The 21,524-nt window shown below is 40.0% G+C and overlaps 1 protein-coding gene across 3 annotated transcripts in view; it reads right to left on the reverse strand.

The window, feature by feature from the left end:
* Positions 1 to 21,524, reverse strand: part of SLC26A7 (solute carrier family 26 member 7) — a 161,127-nt gene that overhangs the window by 80,779 nt on the left and 58,824 nt on the right. For all 3 annotated transcript variants that reach the window (XM_075920402.2, XM_075920401.2, XM_075920404.2), the window contains one exon: positions 5,016 to 5,176. In XM_075920402.2, the coding sequence (XP_075776517.2) occupies positions 5,016 to 5,176 (161 nt within the window). The remainder of the gene's footprint in view (positions 1 to 5,015; positions 5,177 to 21,524) is intronic.

Genomic DNA, 21,524 nt, shown 5'->3' on the forward strand with positions numbered 1-21,524 from the left:
TGAAGCCTTGGAGAAGGGGTGGAGCAGGGGTGGGGCCTCAGAGAAGGGGCAGGAAGGAAGTGGGGCAGGGGTATTTGGGTTTGAGGTAGATCTTACATTGCGCTTATATTGAAAAAGTGATCTTGTGGTTTAAAAAGCTGGAGACCTCAATGTCCTTTAACTACCCAAACATTTTTTTTTCAGGAATTCAGTGAAATTCCTCTTGAAGTTCAGTAATTTCCCAGAGATCTATAAGGAAAACTTTGGGCGACCTTCACACACAAGTACACATACAGAGTGAAAATCAACTACAGTGTTGTTGGAAAATTACTGGCCTGCTGAGAGAGTTACCTTGAATACCACTGAATCTCTTTAAAGATTATGCACTGGTCTTACAAAGTAATAACACTTAACTATATGCAGTGTGCATATAAAGCAATTGTGAATAGTAAAGAAAGACTGTGTACTCTGAAACATTAGTGAGTTCCTCTGCCTTTTTTAGAAAGGTTAAATGAAAACCATGAAGATTTGGTCCAAAAGTGGGTGCAGATGTTAAAACAAATAAAATAAGAGATTAAAAAACAACAAATCTAATCAATACAACTTAATGAGCAAAAAGACCCCATTAAATGTTTTAAAGTGTTTCTTTCCATTGTTTGGTCAGCAAATGGAACCCATATTGGGAATATATCTACTCACAGCTGCTGTAGATGAGTTAAGCCAAAAAGCTGAGTAATTTAGTTAGAGAACATGTTAAAAGTTAGAAGGCCAAAGTGAGAGTGGGTTCATTACGTTTTTTGGAGCAAATTTGCAACTCGGCATTCCAGCACTCAGGCATGGTGCCATCCCTTGTTTTGAAAAATAGGTTTGCTTAGTTGAATGATTTTAATACTTCATTTTGTGGTGTTGCATTTCTCAAGAACTTGTGGGGGTATGGGTGAGGCTGAAGATGACTGAGTTGCAAATATATTTTGTCACTGTTCTCAAATAGTAGGGCATTTTTATGACAGATTTCCACTGAGTTATTCCTTGTAGAAACCAGATTTCATACTTTCTCTCACTCCACTGCTCTGTCTTCCATACCTCAAACTTCCCCCACTCACCCCATCTGTCCTGTTAGGGTTTTTTTATATATATATATAACATTGCAAGATTCTGAGCCATATAGCACAATGGCAATGTTAAAAGTTGTATACAATGAAAATGAGATGTAATAAATCTCAAAAACATGTAATAAATCTCCAAAATCCCACAGGCCCCTGGTCTTCAAAGTAAATTTGTTCTCCACATATAAATCTCATTTGCACATATTTAATTGTGAGCTCATTTTCATTAAAAAAATGTTTCATTGCTTTGTTTTCCTTTTGACTTTCCTATACCACTTCATTAACATTCTTGGTTCCTGCTTTGCAGCCCTGAGGGCTATTTCAGTCAGAAAAGATGCTGGAATAAGTGGGAGAGAAATTTGATTGGAACAAATGAAAAAAAGAGAGGTTGTGCAGCAGTATTTATACAATGTGAATTTTAGAGAAAATAAAAGAAAATGTCCAAATGAATAGTTGCCAAACTTGCCTTTTACTTTCTGGTCACATATGCACAATTGTACATAATTGTTTAGTGCAGTTTTCATATAAAACCAATACCATGGCAACTAATGTTGCCAATTTTATTGCCTGGTGCTTCTGACTAAGATACTGGTGCCTTCTCAAACCAACCCATATGTGCTAACATGCCCAAGGAATTCCTCTAGTTTTTATAGTGCCTTTAAAGCAAAACCATGCCTTCTAACAAACAGACATTTCTTTGTTTCACAAGAATCATTTTAAAGAAACTTTCTCCAAAAACTTCTACAAAATGGTTTGTTTGTTTTGTTTTTTCAAACAGTGAAGGAAGGAAGGGTTTGAGCTCAGCAGAGTAAAGTAGTACAGAAAAGACAGGGTATGTCAGAGAAAAACAAAAATGTAAGGGATAAGGAGGAAATGTCTTCAAAGGATTTTAATTACTTCATCATAACATCAGCACCCTAAGGCTACATCTAAACTACAAGGTTTTTGCCCAAAAACAACTGTTTTTGCGCAAAAACCCGTGGAGCGTCAACACCTCAAGCGCATTTTTGTGCAAGTAAACTTACAGTAAATCAAACGAACAGAGGGATTTTTGTGGTGTAAGTATTCCTCTTTCTACGAGGAATAACTCCTTTTTGCACAACAGTTCTTGCGCATAAAGGTGTGTGTAGATGGGCAACGGGGGTTTTGTGCAAAAAGAGCCAATCGAAAAAAGCACAGATGCTGTGGTGGCTATTTTGTGAATAGCAATCAGAGCTTTCCTGCGCAAGAGCATCCATTCAGTCTGGACGTTCTCTTGCACAAAAGCACATAATTTTTGCGATGCACTTTTATAGTGTGGGTGCACTCTTGCTCAAGAAGTTTTTGTGGAAGATCTCTTCCACAAAAAGCTTCTTGCGCAAGAAGCCTGCAGTACAGACGTAGTCTAAAATTGAATTATTTCCTTGCATTACTGCTAATCTCCAAGAGCATGAGAATGGCCATATTGGGTCAAACCACAGGTCCCTCAGCCCATTACCCTCTCTTCTGACAGTGTCCAGTGCCAGATGCTTCCAAGGGAATGAATACAATGCTTAATGATCAAGTGATCCATCCCCTGTCATCTATTCCCAGTTTCTAGGAAACGGAGGCTAGCGATAATCCCTGCCCATCTTAGCTAACAGCCATGGAAGGGCCTATCCTCCATGAACTTATATAGTCCTTTTTGAGCCCTATTAGTGTCTTGGCTTTTACATCATCTATTATTTCTTATATTCTATCAACTCATTGTCTCTTGGATACTGTACTTAAAGTCAGTCACCTCCAACAGATGGCAATATTCCTTAAGGTAGATACACTCTCCATGTAACTGGCATAGCTGCTCTAGAAGAGTCACACTTTAAAGATACTATTTATTAACCCTTTCTAAATGTAAATCATTTATTACAGTCAATAGGTTACTTATGACATCTTGTGATTATATCCATTTGGAACTTGTATTATTTATGTTTGCTACATGCATAGTAGTAATAGGCATTAATAATTTATTAGTCCTTTATCAACTACTTATAAATGTAGCCTTAACAAAGTATTACCAAAAGAACCTATCTATATAGCAAAATCCCTCAATCAGGGAGCTCGTTAGACTCATTTTCCCATGGCTTCAAGATTTTCACACAGAGCTCCTTTTAAATCCTCTCTTTGCCCGAGTCAAATATGGATCAAGTAGTGATTGAGGAGCAACAGTGACACAGAGAAATATGGTCAATGTTATTCAAATAAGTTCTACTTTAGGGGCTAGAGAAAATGTGTGTGTTTTAAATAGAAATACATGAGAATTCCTGGGCTTTTTTCAATCAAGAAATGCAGATTTAATGACACAAATATTTCCTGAATTAATGTCAATTACCTCAAACTATTTCAATTACCTCCCTCAAAATTCAGAAAATGTAGACATGCTAGATTTCAACATTTTCCTGAATGAAAATTTTTGTTTTTTCAAATTCAAAACAACTTTTAGTATAGAAGGGTGCATCTACACAGCACCCAAACCTCGAAAGAAGATATGCAATTTGCGCTATGCAAATTGTGTATCTTATTTCTGCTGTATTTTGAAATAGCTTATTTTGAAGTTTGGTGCATCTACACAGCAAATTTCAAAATAACACTATTTCAAGACATTCCTTAACCTTCGTGGAATGAGGGTTACAGGGATGCCTGTGATTGCAAAAAATATTTCAAAGTAATGGGTGTCTTGTTAAGATGCGGGGTTGCCGCCCAGTGTAGACGTACCCGAAATAATTTAGTTGGGACTGTTCCTGCTTTTAGCAGGGGGTTGGACTCTATGACCTCCTGAGATCTCTTCTATGATACTATGAAATTTTTATTTTTTAAAAATTGCAATGTTAAAAAACACTCAAATTGATTTTCTTCTGGTAGAATAAAATATGTAATTTGATTCAAAATACATTTTCCCTCAACTTTTCTATTTACTATGAATGTAAAAAATATTTTAAGTCAACCTGAAACAAACTTTTTTTTCCAACTTTTTCATTTTGTGGCAGTACCAGCAAATAAAAAAAATCTGCTAATTTGCCCAGTTCCAGTTCTAAGGTCAAGGGCCCTTGTTTCAGATAGTAAACATGCTCATTCTTCAGTTGCCCATCAGCTGAATGAATGCAAACTATCTCCCTACGAAGGAGCAACATTATTATTTATAATGTGCTAGAAGAACAAGGTCACCATGCCTACAAGGGGTGCTTTTTTCTACAGTAGATTATTCTAGAGAATGTATTCTCATAATTGTGTTTCTCATGTAAGGTCGTGTAACTTTGCCATGTAAGGCGCCAAGCAATTGTGTTTACCTTTAGAGTTTCAGTTTCCAAAGGACTGAGCTTTGTGAAGCTTACTGCACGCGTGATACAGTGATTAAAATAAAGTAGCAAGCTTGATATTTGTTTGTGATAAGAATATGCCCTATTGTAAAATAGCAGTAGTATATACAAGGTAACTATTGCACAGGACATCCACAAATAATGCATCACATTTCTTTCATCTCACTAGTATTCAAGAAAGTGACAAGAAACATGTCTGGAATGAAATCTGAAAATCTGTGGTGTTCCCTTACACCATATGTTCAACAAAGATTAATGCTCTCTGTAATGCCCTATAAACTGAGTATTGTTTAGCATCAGTTGAATGAAAAATTACAAAATATTTGTGTTTGTTAAATCTAATAATTAGAACTATTGACAAAGCTGCAAAACCTGAGCAATTATTTTTAACCAGAAAACACAAGAGATCGATCTAAAGACTAATCCTGCTAATTCTTACTCACTCAAATAATCTCTATTCACAAACCCTACTCATTTGAATAGGATAGCTTGCTAACATGAAGGGTTCACATGACGGTGTCCTTACTCCTTCCAAAAAACTAGAGCTGTTAAACAGAATATTAGCAAATCAATGTGATAGCTCTTCTGGTGAACTCACATAAAAGAATCCCAGTGGCCCCGATATATATGGCATTTTCATTCCCAGCAGATACTTGACTTGTGAAGTCACAACATGCGTAGCTGCTCCTGTTGTCATCGCGCTTATCACTGGTTCCGTCAACAAGAACGTGGCGCTGCCCAAGTGCAGCGCAAACATTGCTACCTAAGAAACCAAAGATATATAACAGTGATTACATTAAAGTGCAGTTTCCCAGTGTTAATGCAATGAGAGATACCCTTTTAATAATCCATGAGATAGCTGGCTGTGTTAGCAAATCAAAAGGAGTAGTTTCAGATGCAGGCTGTGAAACATGAAGATAGCTTAAGTGAAATATATTAAATCTTTTTGTAAGTTTACTATCTCACTAACATCACTAGTTTACCAAGCTCTAAAATGAGATTAGCTACAACAGCTTAGTCAGTCAAAGTATGTTCACACAATGACTTCTCTAAATATTGGCTCTACTTGTTATTCTCTCCTGTTCAAATATATGAACACAGTGAACAATGTAAAAATCATCTATTCATCAGGGCAGAATGAAGTCAGAAAATTCATACATAATATTTGATTACAGTATGCAAAATCACAAATGATTAAGAGCCAGATCCCTTGGCCTTGCAAATGGTGGGGTAGAGGTCTAGGGAAATTTGGCTCTAAATGACCATTCTACTTTACTGATATTCAGCTTGAATGGACTGAGGGCTACAGTAAGTTATGCCAGCTAACCTATCACCAGCTACACCAGCTTTATACTACAGGCTGGACCTCTCTGATCTGTCGCCCTTGGGACCTGAGCTGTTCTGGACCAGGGAATTTGCCAGACCAGGGGAGGTCAGTGCTTCCTTACTGGCTGCTCTGCTGCCAGATTCCTCTCCTTGGTGCTCCCTATCCTGCTGCTGGCCCTGCTTATACTGGCCTGGCACAGCTCCCCATCCTGATGCCCCAGGTTGTTCCCTAGAGTTCCCAAATGGGGCCACCTGCTGCTGCTGGGGGTTCCCCAGCCGGGGCATCCAGCCGCCCCACCCCTGCTGCTGCTGGGGATTCCAGCCATCTGCCTCTGCCAGCCCCACTTCAACATGGTAGTTCCCCAGCAGAGGTTACCTGGTGCCACTGAGGGTTTGCTGGGATTCCTGGCTGGGGCTGCCCGGCCGCCAACATTTTCCCAGCTTGGACCAGGATTCCCTGGTCACCTGGCCATGGTAACGCAGGGGGTTCCCTGGCTGGGGCATGGCTCTCCAGATGCTTCCTGACCCAGCCGGGGCTCTCCAGCCCCTGCATTGCTCCCACCTTCATGGCTCTTTGGTTCAGCAACAATCATGGTTCTGCTGGACCACAGATGTTACCGGACCAGAGAGTCCTGGATTTGGGAGGTTCAACCTGTAAACAGAGACTCCTCTTATGCCATGAGAATCTCCTGCTGCATGGGGTAGTTCTCCACCCCTTTAGCACTGAATGGCACAAACAAAATGAAATTGAGAGCTGATTCGAAGATACCAGAGTGTCCATGCAAGTCTTCTCCCTAGAGAGGCACTTGGAAGTCTATACATCTATTTGTTCCCCTTTGATATCCACAAGGAGAAACAAAAAACATGTGCTTTTAATTAATCAGGAGCAGATCAATAAGTTACTGGTTGAAAATTTCAATAAAATTAAAATGTGATAAAAATATTTACGATCTACTTTTCTGTGTTTAAATAATGTATTTGGAAAATAGTTGCATTTAATATAAAAGCAAAATGAGACAGGACATTTTAAATTTAGAAAGTAAATGACAGTGGGACAAATTCTATTTTCAATTATACTAGTATAATTGCCGGCTAACAGAAATAAATTGAATTTCACCCCTATAATTAAAAGCAGAATTTGGTCCAACTTTGTTTGATTATGAAGATGATTTTAAGCTTTTTAGAAACTTGTATACAAACACAGGAATTGATATACTGAGACAGAGCAATGACCTAGCTAATTCGGTATGCTGATCATATCAGTTTCTGTCACACCAGATGCTACAGAAGTATACACCGTCATCACCTCAAAATTTACAGAATACTATAGTTCTATAATTTGATGGCCTACTATAGTACTACTATTTATTTGATGGCCTAAGTGATTCCTTCTAGCAATAAGATGCTATTATTAATCATGTAATATCTAATCCTTTTATGAATTACATTGAAGTACTTGTCTTAATTATATCCTGCTACCAACAAGGGGTTCCACGCATTGTATATTGAGCCAAAAAAACAAACCCTTTTATCTGTTTTATTTTTTCCCTTACACTGTGTATGTCCATGTGTTTTTTAATGACTGTGCAGGTTAAAAAAAGAAATGATCAACTAACCACCCCTTTATATTTTGTTATGATGTCTTTCTGACCTCTCCTTTTGCATCTAATTAATGCTAGTCTTTTAAAATTGGTATGGTAACCACTACTATGCCTCTACTAATTTTCACTGCCTTTCTTTGGACTGTTTCTAGTACAATATGGAATTTGTGTGAGGGATTGCTCAAAGCCAAATGCAGTATTCAAAGTAAGTGATATCCGTGTATATACACTGACACTTTAATATTTTCTCTGGGACTCTCTGTGCCTCTGAAAAAAACACTAACTCCTTAGTAACATGTTTTCTCATTCCTGCAGATTCAGCAGATGTCTTAACTGAAGGGTATACAATGACACTTTGATTTTCTCCCTGAAAACTCTTAAGTCTGTTATTATAAGTATTATGATAATGTCTAACAAGATAGTTTATTAGATGATGAGCTTTCATGGGGCAGACCCACTTCTTCAGGTCTGCCCCACAAAAGCTCATCACCTAATAAACTATCTAGTTAGTATTTAAAGTGCTACATTACTTCTTTTTTTGTTTTACCAAGATCAGACTAACACAACTACCTCTCCATGATAATTTCTGTGAGTATTAACTTCTGCTTATCCACTCTGAATTTCATCCTTCTAGAGTTCCTTACAGGTTCCGCAGAACTGACAAATCTAAATCAATTACTTGCCTATGTTATTGCTCTTTGCTCACAAGTATAATTTAATTTTTCACCATAAATTTCACCTGCATACACAATGAGTAATCACTGTGCTAAGGCATCCCAGAGTGGCTGCTTTTAGTTTACCTGACAGATCTCTAGTGTGTGCAGTGTTGTTGTAGCCATGTTGGTCCCAGGATATTAGTGAGACAAGGCGAGTGAGGTAATATCTTTTATTAGAGCAATTTCTGTTGATGAGAAGCAAGTTTTTGCGCTTACACAGAGCTCTTCTTCAAGTCTGTAAGAAGCACTCTGAGTACGCTCAGAAGCTTGTCTCTCTCACCAACAGAAGTTGGCCCAATGAAAGATATTACCTCACTCACCTTGTCTCTTTAAAACTCTAGTGAGATCTCTTCCTATTCCATCTGAGAGCAAGGATCTTCAGATGAAATTATTTCTCTTTACTGCCTTTAAATAGCTGGCAAATTACTCAGTGCCACAAAAATCGAGTGCATTGCCATGCAGTATGGACCCTATTAAGAACAACTGCGGATACATTTATGGCGAGTATTATTACTACTACTACTATTATTATATGTTTGTATTAGAATACCTAGAAGCCCTATTCATAGACTATAAGGTTGTGTCTAGATTACAACCCTCTTTTGACAGAGGGATGTAAATTAGGCACTTCAAAATTGCAAATGAAGCCGGGATTTGAATTTCCTGTGCTTCATTTGCATATTCACATCATGGCACTCTTTCGAAAAAGCGCCATTTCAAAGGTAAAACCGTGGTCCAGACATGGGTCTTTCGAAAAGGGGAGGCTTTTTTGAAAGATCATTTTTTGAGGTTTACAGAATCTTTCAAAAAGTCTTCCCTTTTCGAAAGAACTGGGTCTAGACTGCGGTTTTACTTTAGAAATGGCTTAGAGCGCCATGACGTGATTATGCAAATGTAGAGCGGGAAATTCAAATCCTGGCTTCATTTGCAATTTCGAAGGGCCTAATTTACTTCCCTCTGTCGAAAGAGGGATGTAATCTAGACATACCCTAAGACCTGGTTATACTAGGAGTTGCACAGGCCCAGCATACAAAGATGACTCCTGACTCAAATTGCTTATTAAAGAGCTTTCAGGATGAGGTCATCGGGCACATCAAGGTAATCACTCCACATCTACTAGGAAGGGGACTGCAGTCCAAAACAGGAACCAGAAGTGTAGAGAATGAATAAAATAAATCCCTGTGGAACAACCCTTACATGAATCAACTTCTGTTGTGAAAACTCCCCCCAAAAAGAATAAATGCCTAAAAATCCAGCACCATCTCAGTGAAATCCAAAGGTCAAACATTCCCTTGAGAACTGATGCTGATAGAACATAATTGGGGAAGCAAAAGAATATGGCACTGGCGTCAAATCAGAGTATATCTGCTGGAGAATATAGTCTATTCTTAATGATTATTTATAATTCATATTACAGGAGCAACCAAAGAGTGCAAACAGATATTAGGGCACCATTTATAGTAAACACTATACCATAGAAGTCTGTGCCCAAGATCCTACAAGTTAGATATATGTTGTTATACATAGTTTTGCAGAACTGTAATAATTAGTGGCATGCATATTCTTCTGCAAAGAACACAGGGAATAGAAGAGTGCTATTGTCTTTGTATGCACACAAAAACAACTCTTGGTAAACCAATACTTTAAAACAAAAAAAGCCACATTCCCTTCTTTCACAAACATTAAGATTGCAATGAGACAGGAAATTTTGGTTGGCTGTTTACACTGATGCCTATCAGAATTCTCAAAATTCAACAAGAAAAATATTCTCTGTCCAATAATGAAGTTTTTGTTTGTAGTTTGTTTTTAAAATCATTTTACATTCTCAGTCAGTGAGGGGCAACCTATGATAGTGGGTGAATCACATCAGTGGCTCCCCTTCATCTCAGTGGGCTGCAAAATTGTAGTAACCAAGGAGGTATCCTGGGACAGGGTAGTTATGCTAACCGCGTTTGTGTACCTAGAATTTGCAGTGTGCGCCAAATGAGCCATAGCAGCACTTCGATTGGATGCAGAAGGAGCGCATGCCTTTCATATTATTGCGTACTATCAGCACGCAGCTCACCTCACATGTCCTTGATTTAAACATGTGTCACTTTTGTAATATTAGTAGGAAAAAACACAGATGAAAACCAGCAGAATCTGGCATCCCTGTGCATGGGCAACGATAAACAAAATATGTCATGGACTATACACAGAACCTGAATTGGCTGCAGGTTGCCCACCACTGATCCAAGTGCAACAAATCTTTTTAAAAACTCATTATAGTTTACCCTCCAATGAATCAGAATGGACATTATATAACAATATGCTCTTGGTAACAAGACCACACGGACAACTATGGAGGGAGAAGTACATAAACATTACATAAAATTTTGCCATTTGATATGTGAGAGTTGAATTATGGGGAATGTTGCCATGTCTGCAGAAGACTGATGCATGCTCTACATACTTTGTGTCGGTCCAGGTTAAACCATTATTCAATCTTCTTTGATCCAACTAGCTGGCTGATGCAGTGACAACTGAAAACTATACCATCACTACCACCACCTGAAGTTCACTGAAATTTTCACCATAAAGCTTCAGAATTTTTCAGATTGTTATTAATTAATATTATTTGTATTATCATGACACTTAGAGCCCTAGTCTTCTTCAGGACCCCATTGTGTTAGATGCTGTACAGAAACTGAATAAAAGGACAGACCCAGACCCAAAGAGCTTACAACCTACATAGACAAGACCAAAGAGTTTCTATCACAAGCACCATGAAATGGGCCATTTTGAAAACCTATGGCCTAAGACGCAATTAAATTAGGCTAGATGTGAAACACTGCAGATCTATTAATAATCACTTTAACATTTATGCAGACATTCTAATAATTCAATTATATGCAGAAGACTTGTAATCAAATTTGGACTTGGTTTCGCATTGCGAAAATTAACTGCTGAATTTCTCTAGGTAAGACGAATGACGTTATCACTATATATACATATATAGCAATAAAAAGAAAGTAAACATGTTTCTACACATTCTCATTGATAGAGATCCTATGCTGAAACTACTATAGAAAAAGAAAGGTTGGAAAACAAAAAGGATCAATTCCAAGAATAAATGGCAGGGGAAATTTCTGATGTCCATTAGCATAAACAATGAGCAGAGATCTTTCTAAGGAAGAAAGGCATAAGGACATGTTTTGAAAAGTTCCTGGATTTATTTGGGTGTTCCTCTCTTTGAGAGATGTATCTAATAACATCAATATTTATATATTCTCAGGTAGACTCTCAAATTAGCTTTTCCTTGTGGTGCATGGACATATTGACAGCTGGTTGAAGGCAGCTTGGGGAAAGGCTGAATTAACAAAACAAAATACTATAACTTTATATTATGAAAACTATCTTTTCAAAAGTATTATGTGAAAGAACACTGTTAACCTGAAATGTAATCAACTCCCTAAAGTAAGTTTTAAAATAGTTTCAGATACTACACCTGGCCTGGCATTCCTTTGCTGATTTTTGTGTATTTGCAATCAAAGTTTCCTGCATTTCTCAATTAATTTTCTTCCCTGTCAATGCAAAAAAGACCGATGCAAACAACAGGATTAATTTGCTGAATGAACATCTAAAATAGCGTAACTAATAATACATAACATGTCAACTGCACAAAATTATCTCAAAAACTAGAGAAAAGTATATTTCTCCTTTTTAACTTATAGTAATATTAGATTTTACTCGCAACTGTAACAAAAGCAACATTTTCATATATTTTTACGTATTTGGCATCTCTAGTTTTCCGGTAAACAAAAATGTAAATGCTGGATTGACTTAGTGACTGCTTTAAAAAATGACACAAAAGCAGCAGTACTCTAGTTTCCTTGTAAGAGAGTTTTTTCCAGAATCCTCCATAGAATCATAGAACACTAGAAATAGAAGGGACCTTGAGAGCTTATAAAGTCCTGTCCCCTGATCTCTCAGCAGGACCCAGTACTGTCTAGACCAGTGTTTCTGAAAGTGTTCCGTGGAATCACTCTCAGAAACACATTATCTGGTCACCATGGTTTTTTTTTAATTTACTGGTGCTGCGGCCACAGAGCCTTGCAGCTCCCATTGACTCCGTTTCATCCTTTGCAGACAAGGGGACCTGCGGGAAGCAGCGTGGGCCGTGCCACCTCTTCTCACACAGCTCCCCTAGGCTGCAAAAGATGAAACGGAGCAAATGGGAGCCTCGAGACTCCGTGGCTGTGGTGCTGGTAAATTAAAAACAAAACGTGGTGACCAGATAATGTGTTTCTGAGTGTGATTCCACAGAACATTTTCAGAAACACTGGTGATCCTAAGCTGCAAAAACCTTCTATGTACATCAACCCAACCCCTACCAAAATCATACTCTTGGCCACTCCCAGTATATTACCTATCCCCCTTCTGGCAGGTACCTTCATTAATCCCTTTGACAATCCAACCATCTGTGTAGCCAGTCAGACGGCCAGGTGCTTGCCACACACCTTAAACTCACCAACCACTGGCACAGAGCAGATGGGAGTCTCTAGCTCTGGGGCTATTGTAACTGTGCTGCATAGTAATGAGCAGAAATATGGGAGAATTAATTTTAAAAAATCCTTGGGCAGCACTTCTCCAGTCATGGAAGGGTGCTGCTATGTTAAAATGTCAAGAGACCAACAAGTATGTTCAGTAACTCTCTCTACAGATTATTTGCCACAGGTGCCAATCAAGCTAGGTAAAAGTCACAAGAGAACACCTCTGGGAAGGAAGCAGTATGTGTGTCTGTCTTATTTAACATTCTGCAATTGAGACCAGAGAATAGGAGGCTGCAGAGACCATGGTAGTTCAGAGGGTCAATTCCAATGACCCACAGTTCTGCTTGGCTGAGCCTTTAACCTAGAAGCTTCTTATTGCTCACCTGCAACTATTTAAAATACAGAATCTGAAGCTATTAGGAAAAGGACAGGTGTAATAGACAACCTGACATTGCATTTATGCTGTGTTATAAACAATTGAGTTTATAATCTGTAGTGTAACATAAATATAAGTTTATATAGCATATTTATATAATGTAATATTTATATAATGAAAATATTGCCATATATTTTCCCACAATTACACAAACTACTGCATAAAGATATTAACCTGATAAAGTACATTACACATTTCGAACAAATGCCTTACTTATCCTTTAGATAAATAGTGATGATTACACGACAGACTGTATAGTTTTGTTCACATGATCAATAGGGCCATTGTTTCCACTCTGATAATGCCTACTGATAAGTAATTATATTCAAGTTTTAAAAATACATACCTGAAATATTTACTGGAGATTGTGTGGAAGCATGGAATAAGGCAGGCAAGCTAAGTCTCATCTACTCCAGAGTAACTCAATTGAAGTCGTTTACATTGGAATAATTAAGAGCATATGGAGCATAGGTTCTTCTAGTCTCAAAGGGATTTGTTCTTTACCCTGATTGGCAAGTAGCTTTCTCTAATTCTCCATAAACCACTCAGCAAATTAAATTATGAATTTCAATTTGTCCATTTTTGGCTTTGTTTATTAACATTCATACAAATTTAATTTTATATGCATGACTGGTCATGCAAAAACAGATTTCTGAACAATCCAAAATTCTTAAACTAAATTAGTGTCCCAAGAAAGCAAAATCTGGGATCGAGGTCCACCATATGACCAATCACAAACTCACAATAATGAACAAGGGTAAATTTGAACATTCTAACGTCTCAGGTAAGTCACCACTGACAGCATGCACTTTGTAAACACTCTCAGCCTGACAAAAGACCAAAGAGTAGTACCATAAACACAAACTGTCTGGGGTCTTGAAAGATATGGAAATTTGAGTCTTTCAAGTCAATGGTGGCATACCAGTTTCCCAGATCAGGGAGGGAATGATGGAAACCAGAGCAATTGTGCAGAACTTCAGCTTTTTAAGTTACTTGTTGAGAAGTCTAAGATGAGTCTCAGCTCCCCGTTTGCTTTTGAGATTAGGAAATAATGGGAGAAAAATCCTTTCCTTGCCCCCCATTTTCCCAAAGGACCTCCACTTCTGACCCCGTGCACAGTGGTGAATTAGGCATTGGACAGATGGGGCCCCAGCCAATTGAGGATAATGCTGGAAAAATAGGTGCTCCCATGCCTTGACCTCGCTTTGCCCACCTTGAGGGCAACAAAAAAAATTAGTGAATCACAGGGTGAGAGGCAGGTTCCCCTTCCCTTTCTGGGGACAACTCCCTAGGTGTTGCAGCCAGTTATGCTACCTCCATGTCAGATTCCACCCATGCTTGGATTCCAGTGCCAGTGAAGCTGGGGGTGATTTGTCCAAGGAGGCCATGGAGGAGGGATGGGAGTATGGAACTTCATAGATATGCCCTGAAAGTCCCAACAAGGCTACTGAGCAAGCCACTGGCCCTGCTACCATGCCACCACCATGGATGCCATGCTGGGCTCGCAGGTCAACAGCGAGTCACAGTTTCTGGGCAAGGGGCTGAACTCTGGTTCCAACTCAGGCTATTCCCGTTCCAATGACCAAGGCAGGACTGTGGAGGTCTATGTCTAATGACTGACCCTTGCTGGAGACCAGTGCCTAGAGGTCAGGAATCAATGCCTGCCTATTGAGAAATACCAGGGCAATGGAGACCTGGAAGATCATCTAGGTCAGGGGTTCTTAACCAGTGAGGTGCGCCTCCCCAGGGGAGGCGGGAAGGGGATACAGAGGAGGTGTGAGGTGCCTCCCAGAAAATGTATCACAATTGTCTTCTCACTGGATAAAATTCTAAAGTTTAGATTTCTTCGTAATTAATATTATGAATTAAAATTATAAACATTAATTTCTTATTAACTTCCAGAGATCGGCACACTACAATAGCAGTGCGAAACAATCAGGCCTATGTGACGACACACTACAATAACCGTACGCAAGTACTGCCGACTTTCATCTTCAAATATTACGTAAATTTGTTAGGAAAAGGTTCAAAGTAAAAAGCTCATATTATTCATTTAGGCATTGTAACGGGTTCACTCACCCCACAGCGCCACCAGCCATCGGACTTGGGAATTAGCTCGGACGGCTGCGTCCAGCGTCCAGCTCGTTCGCCAGGTCCCAGGGTTCAGGCAGGCCAGTCCTCTGAATCGCCAGGCACCAGTAGAGCCTTGGGTTCCTCTAGGTCAGAAGGTAGCCCTGCTGGCCGGCTTGGCCAGGCCTCGGCGGCCCAGGCAGGGAAGCCTTCGCTGGCCTGGGAGAAGGCGGCTGTGGGAAGCCCGGGCCAGGTCTCAGCCTCGTCAGCCAGGAGCTCTGGGTAGGCCTCTGTCTCCCTCAGAGGCTGGGCCCCGACTGAGCTCCCTGGCACGGCACTTGATCTTTTTTTTTTTTTAACCATATTTCCATGGGCTTTGTTTTTTTCAATTTTATCATGACTATTTTTAAAACACATTATGAATTAAAATAATGGAGGGAACATTTAGTCTGAAATCTAGTGAAATATTACAGAAAAAAACTAAGCAGGTTAGAGAAAATAAATACACTAAATCACATAACAAAATCCCGGAGCCTCATGTTCTTATAGTCCTCGCCACGCCCCTTAGCTTCCTGTCAGGTGAAGGGGCAGGGCTAGGCTGTGCACAAAATGGCTCCCAGGGGGGTGTGAATATGAAGTTCACTTTCAGGGGAGGTGTGAAGGTAAAAAGGTTAAGAACCCCTGATCTAGGTGATAGTGACCTGTGCCAAAAAGATCTCTGGAAGCTGCTCACTAGTACTAAGAGGACACAGACTGGTGCCTCGATTCCAGCATTCCATGCCCCAGAGAAGAAGAGCGCAGTGCCAGGGACCTGGGTCTCTCTCTCTCCCTCCCGCCCAGCTCTAGCCTGCCCTGCTGCTGCCTGGTCGCTCCCTAGGCCACAACTCTCTAGCTCCCACTGTTGCTGGGACTGGAGCTGCACAGTGGGGCTAGAGCTGACTGTCCACTGCTGGGGCCAGAGCTTCCTGGCCAAAACCAGAGCTCCCTAGCTGCCTCCAAGGCCTGAGCTGTGCAGCCATGGCTGGAGCTGTGTGGCCACTGCTGGCCCCCTGCTACTGCCTAGCTGTTGGGGCCAGATTTCCCTGCTGCGCCACCTACCCCACTGACACACACACAGGGCTCCCAGCTGAGTCACCAGGCCCCCTTGCTGCACTCCTGCCCCACAGCCAGACCTATACCTGGACTCTGTGGTCCAGGAACATCCGTTGTCCTACTGGACCACAGATGTTGCCAGACAAGAGAGTCCTGGTTAAGGAGGGTACAACCTGTACCTAAGAACTATATACAAAGGAGACAAACAATGGGGACTGTTGAAAACTGCTAATGCTCTTCCAATGCAAGAGAAAGTACTGCAACCATCATAGGCAGTAAAAATGAACTGATAAGGACATAGAGCTGTCAGCTCTTAATATATCAATGCATGAGAACAGCACTTAAGAGGGCACCAAAGCCAACCCTACAGTATGCCCACATGAGGAATTTTGGGGGAGGTGGGGGGAGTGCTTTTTTTTAAAATGAGGACCACAATTTTTTAAAATATATGTTTTTTAAATATAAATTTCCTGCTGGTCTTTTCTCCCCATAGTAATATTTAAATTTGTTTTGAATAAAAACCAGCATAACTGGAACATAACGGACCATTTTTAAGGGTTTTATTTTTAAATAATTTTCATTTAAATTTAAAATGGTCCCTTATTTTCCAGTTATATTCCAGTTGTGCCTAAAAACCAATTTAAAAATAAATACTAATTTAAACTAGAATAATATTAATAAAAGGAATTGGCCCAGTTGCAGTGAAATTGCCTGTATACAGCCATTTCAAAATAAATTTCAGGGGGTAGCCAAATTAGTCTATAAAGTGCTACCAGACCATTTGTTGTTTTTTAAGTTTATCCTATACAGACCAACAAAACATGTAGGCTACGTCTACACTGGCCCCAAATTCCGGAAAAGTGATGCAAAGCAGGTAAGTCAGAATAGGGAAATCCACGGGGGATTTAAATATCCCCCGCGGATTTAAATAAACATGTCCGCCGCTTTTTCTCCCGGCTTGGAGAAAAGCCGGAAAAAAGCGTCTAGTCTGGCACGATCCTCCGGAATAAAGCCCTTTTCCGGAGGCTCTCTTATTCCTATCTGAAAGTAGGAATAAGAGATCCTCCGGAAAAGGGCTTTATTCCGGAGGATCGTGCCAGACTAGACGCTTTTTTCCGGCTTTTCTCCAAGCAGGAAAAAAAGCGGCGGACATGTTTATTTAAATCCGCGGGGGATATTTAAATCCCCCGCGGATTTCCCTATTCTGACTTACCTGCTTTGCATCCCTTTTCCGGAATTTGGGGCCAGTGTAGACGTAGCCGTAGATGGTATCATGAGCTTCCAGGGGCACAGCCCACTTCTTCAGACGTAAAACTCCAGTCATCTGAAGAAGTGGGCTGTGCCTACGAAAGCTCATGATACCATCTACATGTTTTGTTAGTCTATAAAGTGCTACCAGACCATTTGTTGTTTTTTAAGTTTAACAAAATAAACTGTCAGCGATGGAAAGCTAACACATATGTTTCTCAGTTCGTCTACTGTTGCTTCTTATTGGTGTCCTAACTGGTAGCCATCTTTGCAATGAAAAGAACAACAGTCCACTACCAAGCAGCGCTAATCTCCTGACACCTGTGGGACTCCCGGCAGGGTCCAATTATATCATCTATCTAGGGTGCCCAAGATGTCGATCACAGTTGACCAGTTGATCACAAGCAGTCAACCAGTGAATCTCAAAGCAGACTGGCAGCCCACTTCCCTGGCTCCCCAGGAGGGCTGGGGCAGAATCAGCCCATCTGGCTGGCCTGTGGCTGCAGCTGCAGCAGCCTGGCCCAAGCCATGGGAGTGGCTGGTGGCCACCCCTCTCCTGCCCCAGTGGCCCAGCCTCACCCCTGGGGAAAGGGAGGGAAATCAGCCTCAGCCATCCCCCAGCCATCCGGAGCATGGGGGAGGGAAGCTTGGGCAGTGTGCTGCTCCTGCCTTCCCCTAGCTGGCTGGAGCATGGAGAAGGGAGACTCAGGCAGCATGCCGCACCTGCCTTTCCTCCAGCTGACAGGAGCATGGGGGAGGGGGAAGCTGGGACAACTGGAGGACAACTTGGGGATCACAGAGAGGTGCGTTCACCCCCTTCACAAACCATGCCCCTGCCCCGGCCATGTACAGGCCTGCCTACAGATACCACTAAAGCAAAAATCTGACGATCGTGCACATGAGCATGTTCACATCTAGAATGGAATCACCTCGAGCAAGCACTAAAAAGGAGAAAAGCTCCAGTCAAAACTGCAGAAAGTTCTCTAAGAACCAAGAGCCCTTGCTCTGGCTGCTTCTGCCCTTACCAAGTGGAGATTCTAGCAGGTTCCTCTCTGCAGCGTACATCCAAGCAGACACAGTGGGAGGAGAGGTGGGGGATGAGGGAAGGGAGCGAGAAGGAGGTAGGGATGCATGGTCTGATTCCTAGAGCCCCCAGTATAGAGAACGAGGGTGTCTCTCCCACAAGTTCTGAGCCCAGTGAAATGCTGGAGAGAGAGATGGCTCTGGCTTTGCCCCCTCTCTCACAGCCCACCATCCTGATCCCAGTGAAGCAGTCCCTGCTTTGCTAGCTTCTGCCCTTCTAGCCAGCTGGAAACTCCCAAGCTAGCTTCCAAAAAAAAGTTGCTTTTACCTACAACATTTCACTAGCAAATAGCTTTTGTGTACTCAGTGCAAAACAGGGAAGGAACTTTCTTAAAGCATTAACCAAGATGAATAAAAGAGGTGACAGAAAACTTAAATTAGGGCAGTCACATATTTTATTATTTAAAAAATTCCTTTCCCTGTTTTGCATTGAGTGAATGAAGTTATTTGCTAATTAAATTTTGTAGGTTCTGTGGTAGTCCAGTTATCTCCCTTACTAGATTCAAGTTTTAAAACACAATATTCCATTTTATTACCACCATTATGAGGCTTCGTTACCAACAGCATTGAAATATCAAAAGAAATTTATGAGATCTCATTAGCAAATGTAATACAGCTACTGATACCAAGATTTATGAATAAATCTGAGAACTAGATTACACCAGTTACAGTGTTAATCCTAAGAGTTATGAAGTATAAGGAAAAAAATAAGTGCCCATCAATATAAACTTATTTTCAAACAGTGCCAACCATTTTAGATGTTAAAGACTTAAACACTTCCATTGTAATAATGCAGATTTTTTTTCCTTCAAGAAAAAAAACCATAATCCAAACCTCAAAGCAATTTTTCTGTTTCTTATCCACTAACAAATGCTTATTCTGATAACAGATTGCTTATTCTTACAGAGAATGCCAAATTAAATTTATATCTCAGAGTTCATGCATAGAACTACAAACCAACACACACAAAAATCACATGCAAGTAGTATAGAGGGAGTATCAACAAAACCATCTGTCAACTAAAATAATGAATTGAAAACTTCATTTGAAACAATTCAACTTCAAAGAGAGAGTTGCTGTTTAGCAGTCTCAATACTCAGGTGAGAACCAGAGTCTTGCATTCTAATCTAGATTTCACACCTTCCATGGTTTCAAATAAATCATTATGAGATATGGGTGGGAAATAGGATTCCCAATCAGTGAATATTTCCAAGAGTTTAAAAATTATCCCATATTGAATCTGGATGAAAATTTTAACTTTTGAAAGTACTGACAAACTAAAAGAATAGAGTTTTTGGGATCCAGTCAGTCAAAATGTTTTGTCAGAATAATTCTTGTAACTTTTCATTTTGATTGTGATCTTTCTCTTAAGAAAACAAAAACAATTAAAAAAAAACCCTTTGTTTAACCTCCTACTTTAAGTTTCTAATCCAAAGGTTGTTTCAAACTAGAAAACTAAAAATTGTGATTCGGCAACTTCCAATCTTTTTCCTTCACTCTTTGAGTTAGAAAATTCATCAAAATTGACCCCATTTCATGAAGCGTTTCAGTTTTTGACAAACTGGCATTTTTTGACATCAGAAAGATGGCTTGTCAAAAAAAGAATCCAAATCACCTCAAACATAATCTCTCTATTTCCAGTTTTCCATCTTTGAAATGGGGCAGAAATATTTCCTCCTCACACAAAAAAGGGTACAAGAAGATTAATAAGTTAATATTTGAAGATGAAAGGTGCTACTATAAATTTGAATATATTTGGGAAAAGTATTTTATTCAATATTTCATTATATGTACTAAACAGAATAAAAAAGAAAGCATGTTTATCTTTTTAATATGGAATATACACAAAGAACGTTTTTATTGAACCAGTTGCAGAAGCAAATATCGAACTCAAATGGATTTGGGATAAAGAACAACAAATCACATGGGAAGGTAAATGATATTTTGATCTCTAAATCATTAAAATAATAAATATAAAAATGCTATTCGTTTTATTTTGGATTGAATGATTTGTTGGAACAGAAAATAAATGAGATTGTCATGCAGTTTGCCAAATGTTTTGATGTTAAACGTCACTATACACATGAAACCAATTGGTTAATCATAGAATCCTAGAACTGGAAGGGACCTCTAGAGGTCATCCAGTCCAATCTTCTGCCCTCATGGCAAGACCAAGCACCATCTGATCATTCCTGACAGGTGTCTGTCTAACCTGCTCTTAAATATCTCCAGTGATAGAGATTTTACAAACCCCTAGGCAATGTATTCCAGTGTTTAACCACCCTGACAGTTAGGAAGGTTTTCCTAATGTCCAATGTAAACCTCCTTTGCTGCAATTTAAGACCATTGCTTCTTGTTCTATCCTCAAAGGCCAAGGAGAACAATTTTTCTCCCTCCTCCTTGTAATACCCTTTTAGATACTTGAAAACTGCTGTCATGTCCCCCCTCAGTCTTCTCTTTTCTAAACTAAAGAAGCCCAATTCTTTCAGTCTTCCCTCATAGCTCATGTTCTCTAGACATTTGATCATTTGTGTTGCTCTTCTCTGGACCTTCTCCAATTTCTCCATATCTTTCTTGAAATGTGGTGCCCAGAACTGGAAATAATACTCCAATTGAGGCCGAATCAACGCAGAGTAGAGCAGAAGAATGACTCCTCATGTCTCAATTACAACACTCCTGTTAAGGCATCCCAGAATCATGTTTGCTTTTTTTGCAAGTGGCACACTGTAGATTCATGTTTAATTTGTCGCTTACTAGGACTCTCCTAGGCTACGTCTACACTGCAGGCTTCTTGTGCAAAAACGGCCGTTCTTGTTCAAAAACTTGCATAGCATCTACACTGTACATGTGCTCTTGCGCAAGTAAATTTACAGTAAAGCATCGGAAGAGAGGGCTTCTCACGCAAGAGTTATTCCTCTCCCCATGAGGAATAAGCCCTCTTCCGCAAGAAACCCCTATGGCTAAAATGACCATTAGAGCTTTCTTGCGCAAGAGAGCGTGCAC

This window comes from Pelodiscus sinensis, chromosome 2 (genome assembly GCF_052426305.1).
Source record: "Pelodiscus sinensis isolate ZL-2025 chromosome 2, ASM5242630v1, whole genome shotgun sequence".
In the NCBI taxonomy this organism is placed as follows: Eukaryota; Metazoa; Chordata; order Testudines; family Trionychidae; genus Pelodiscus; species Pelodiscus sinensis.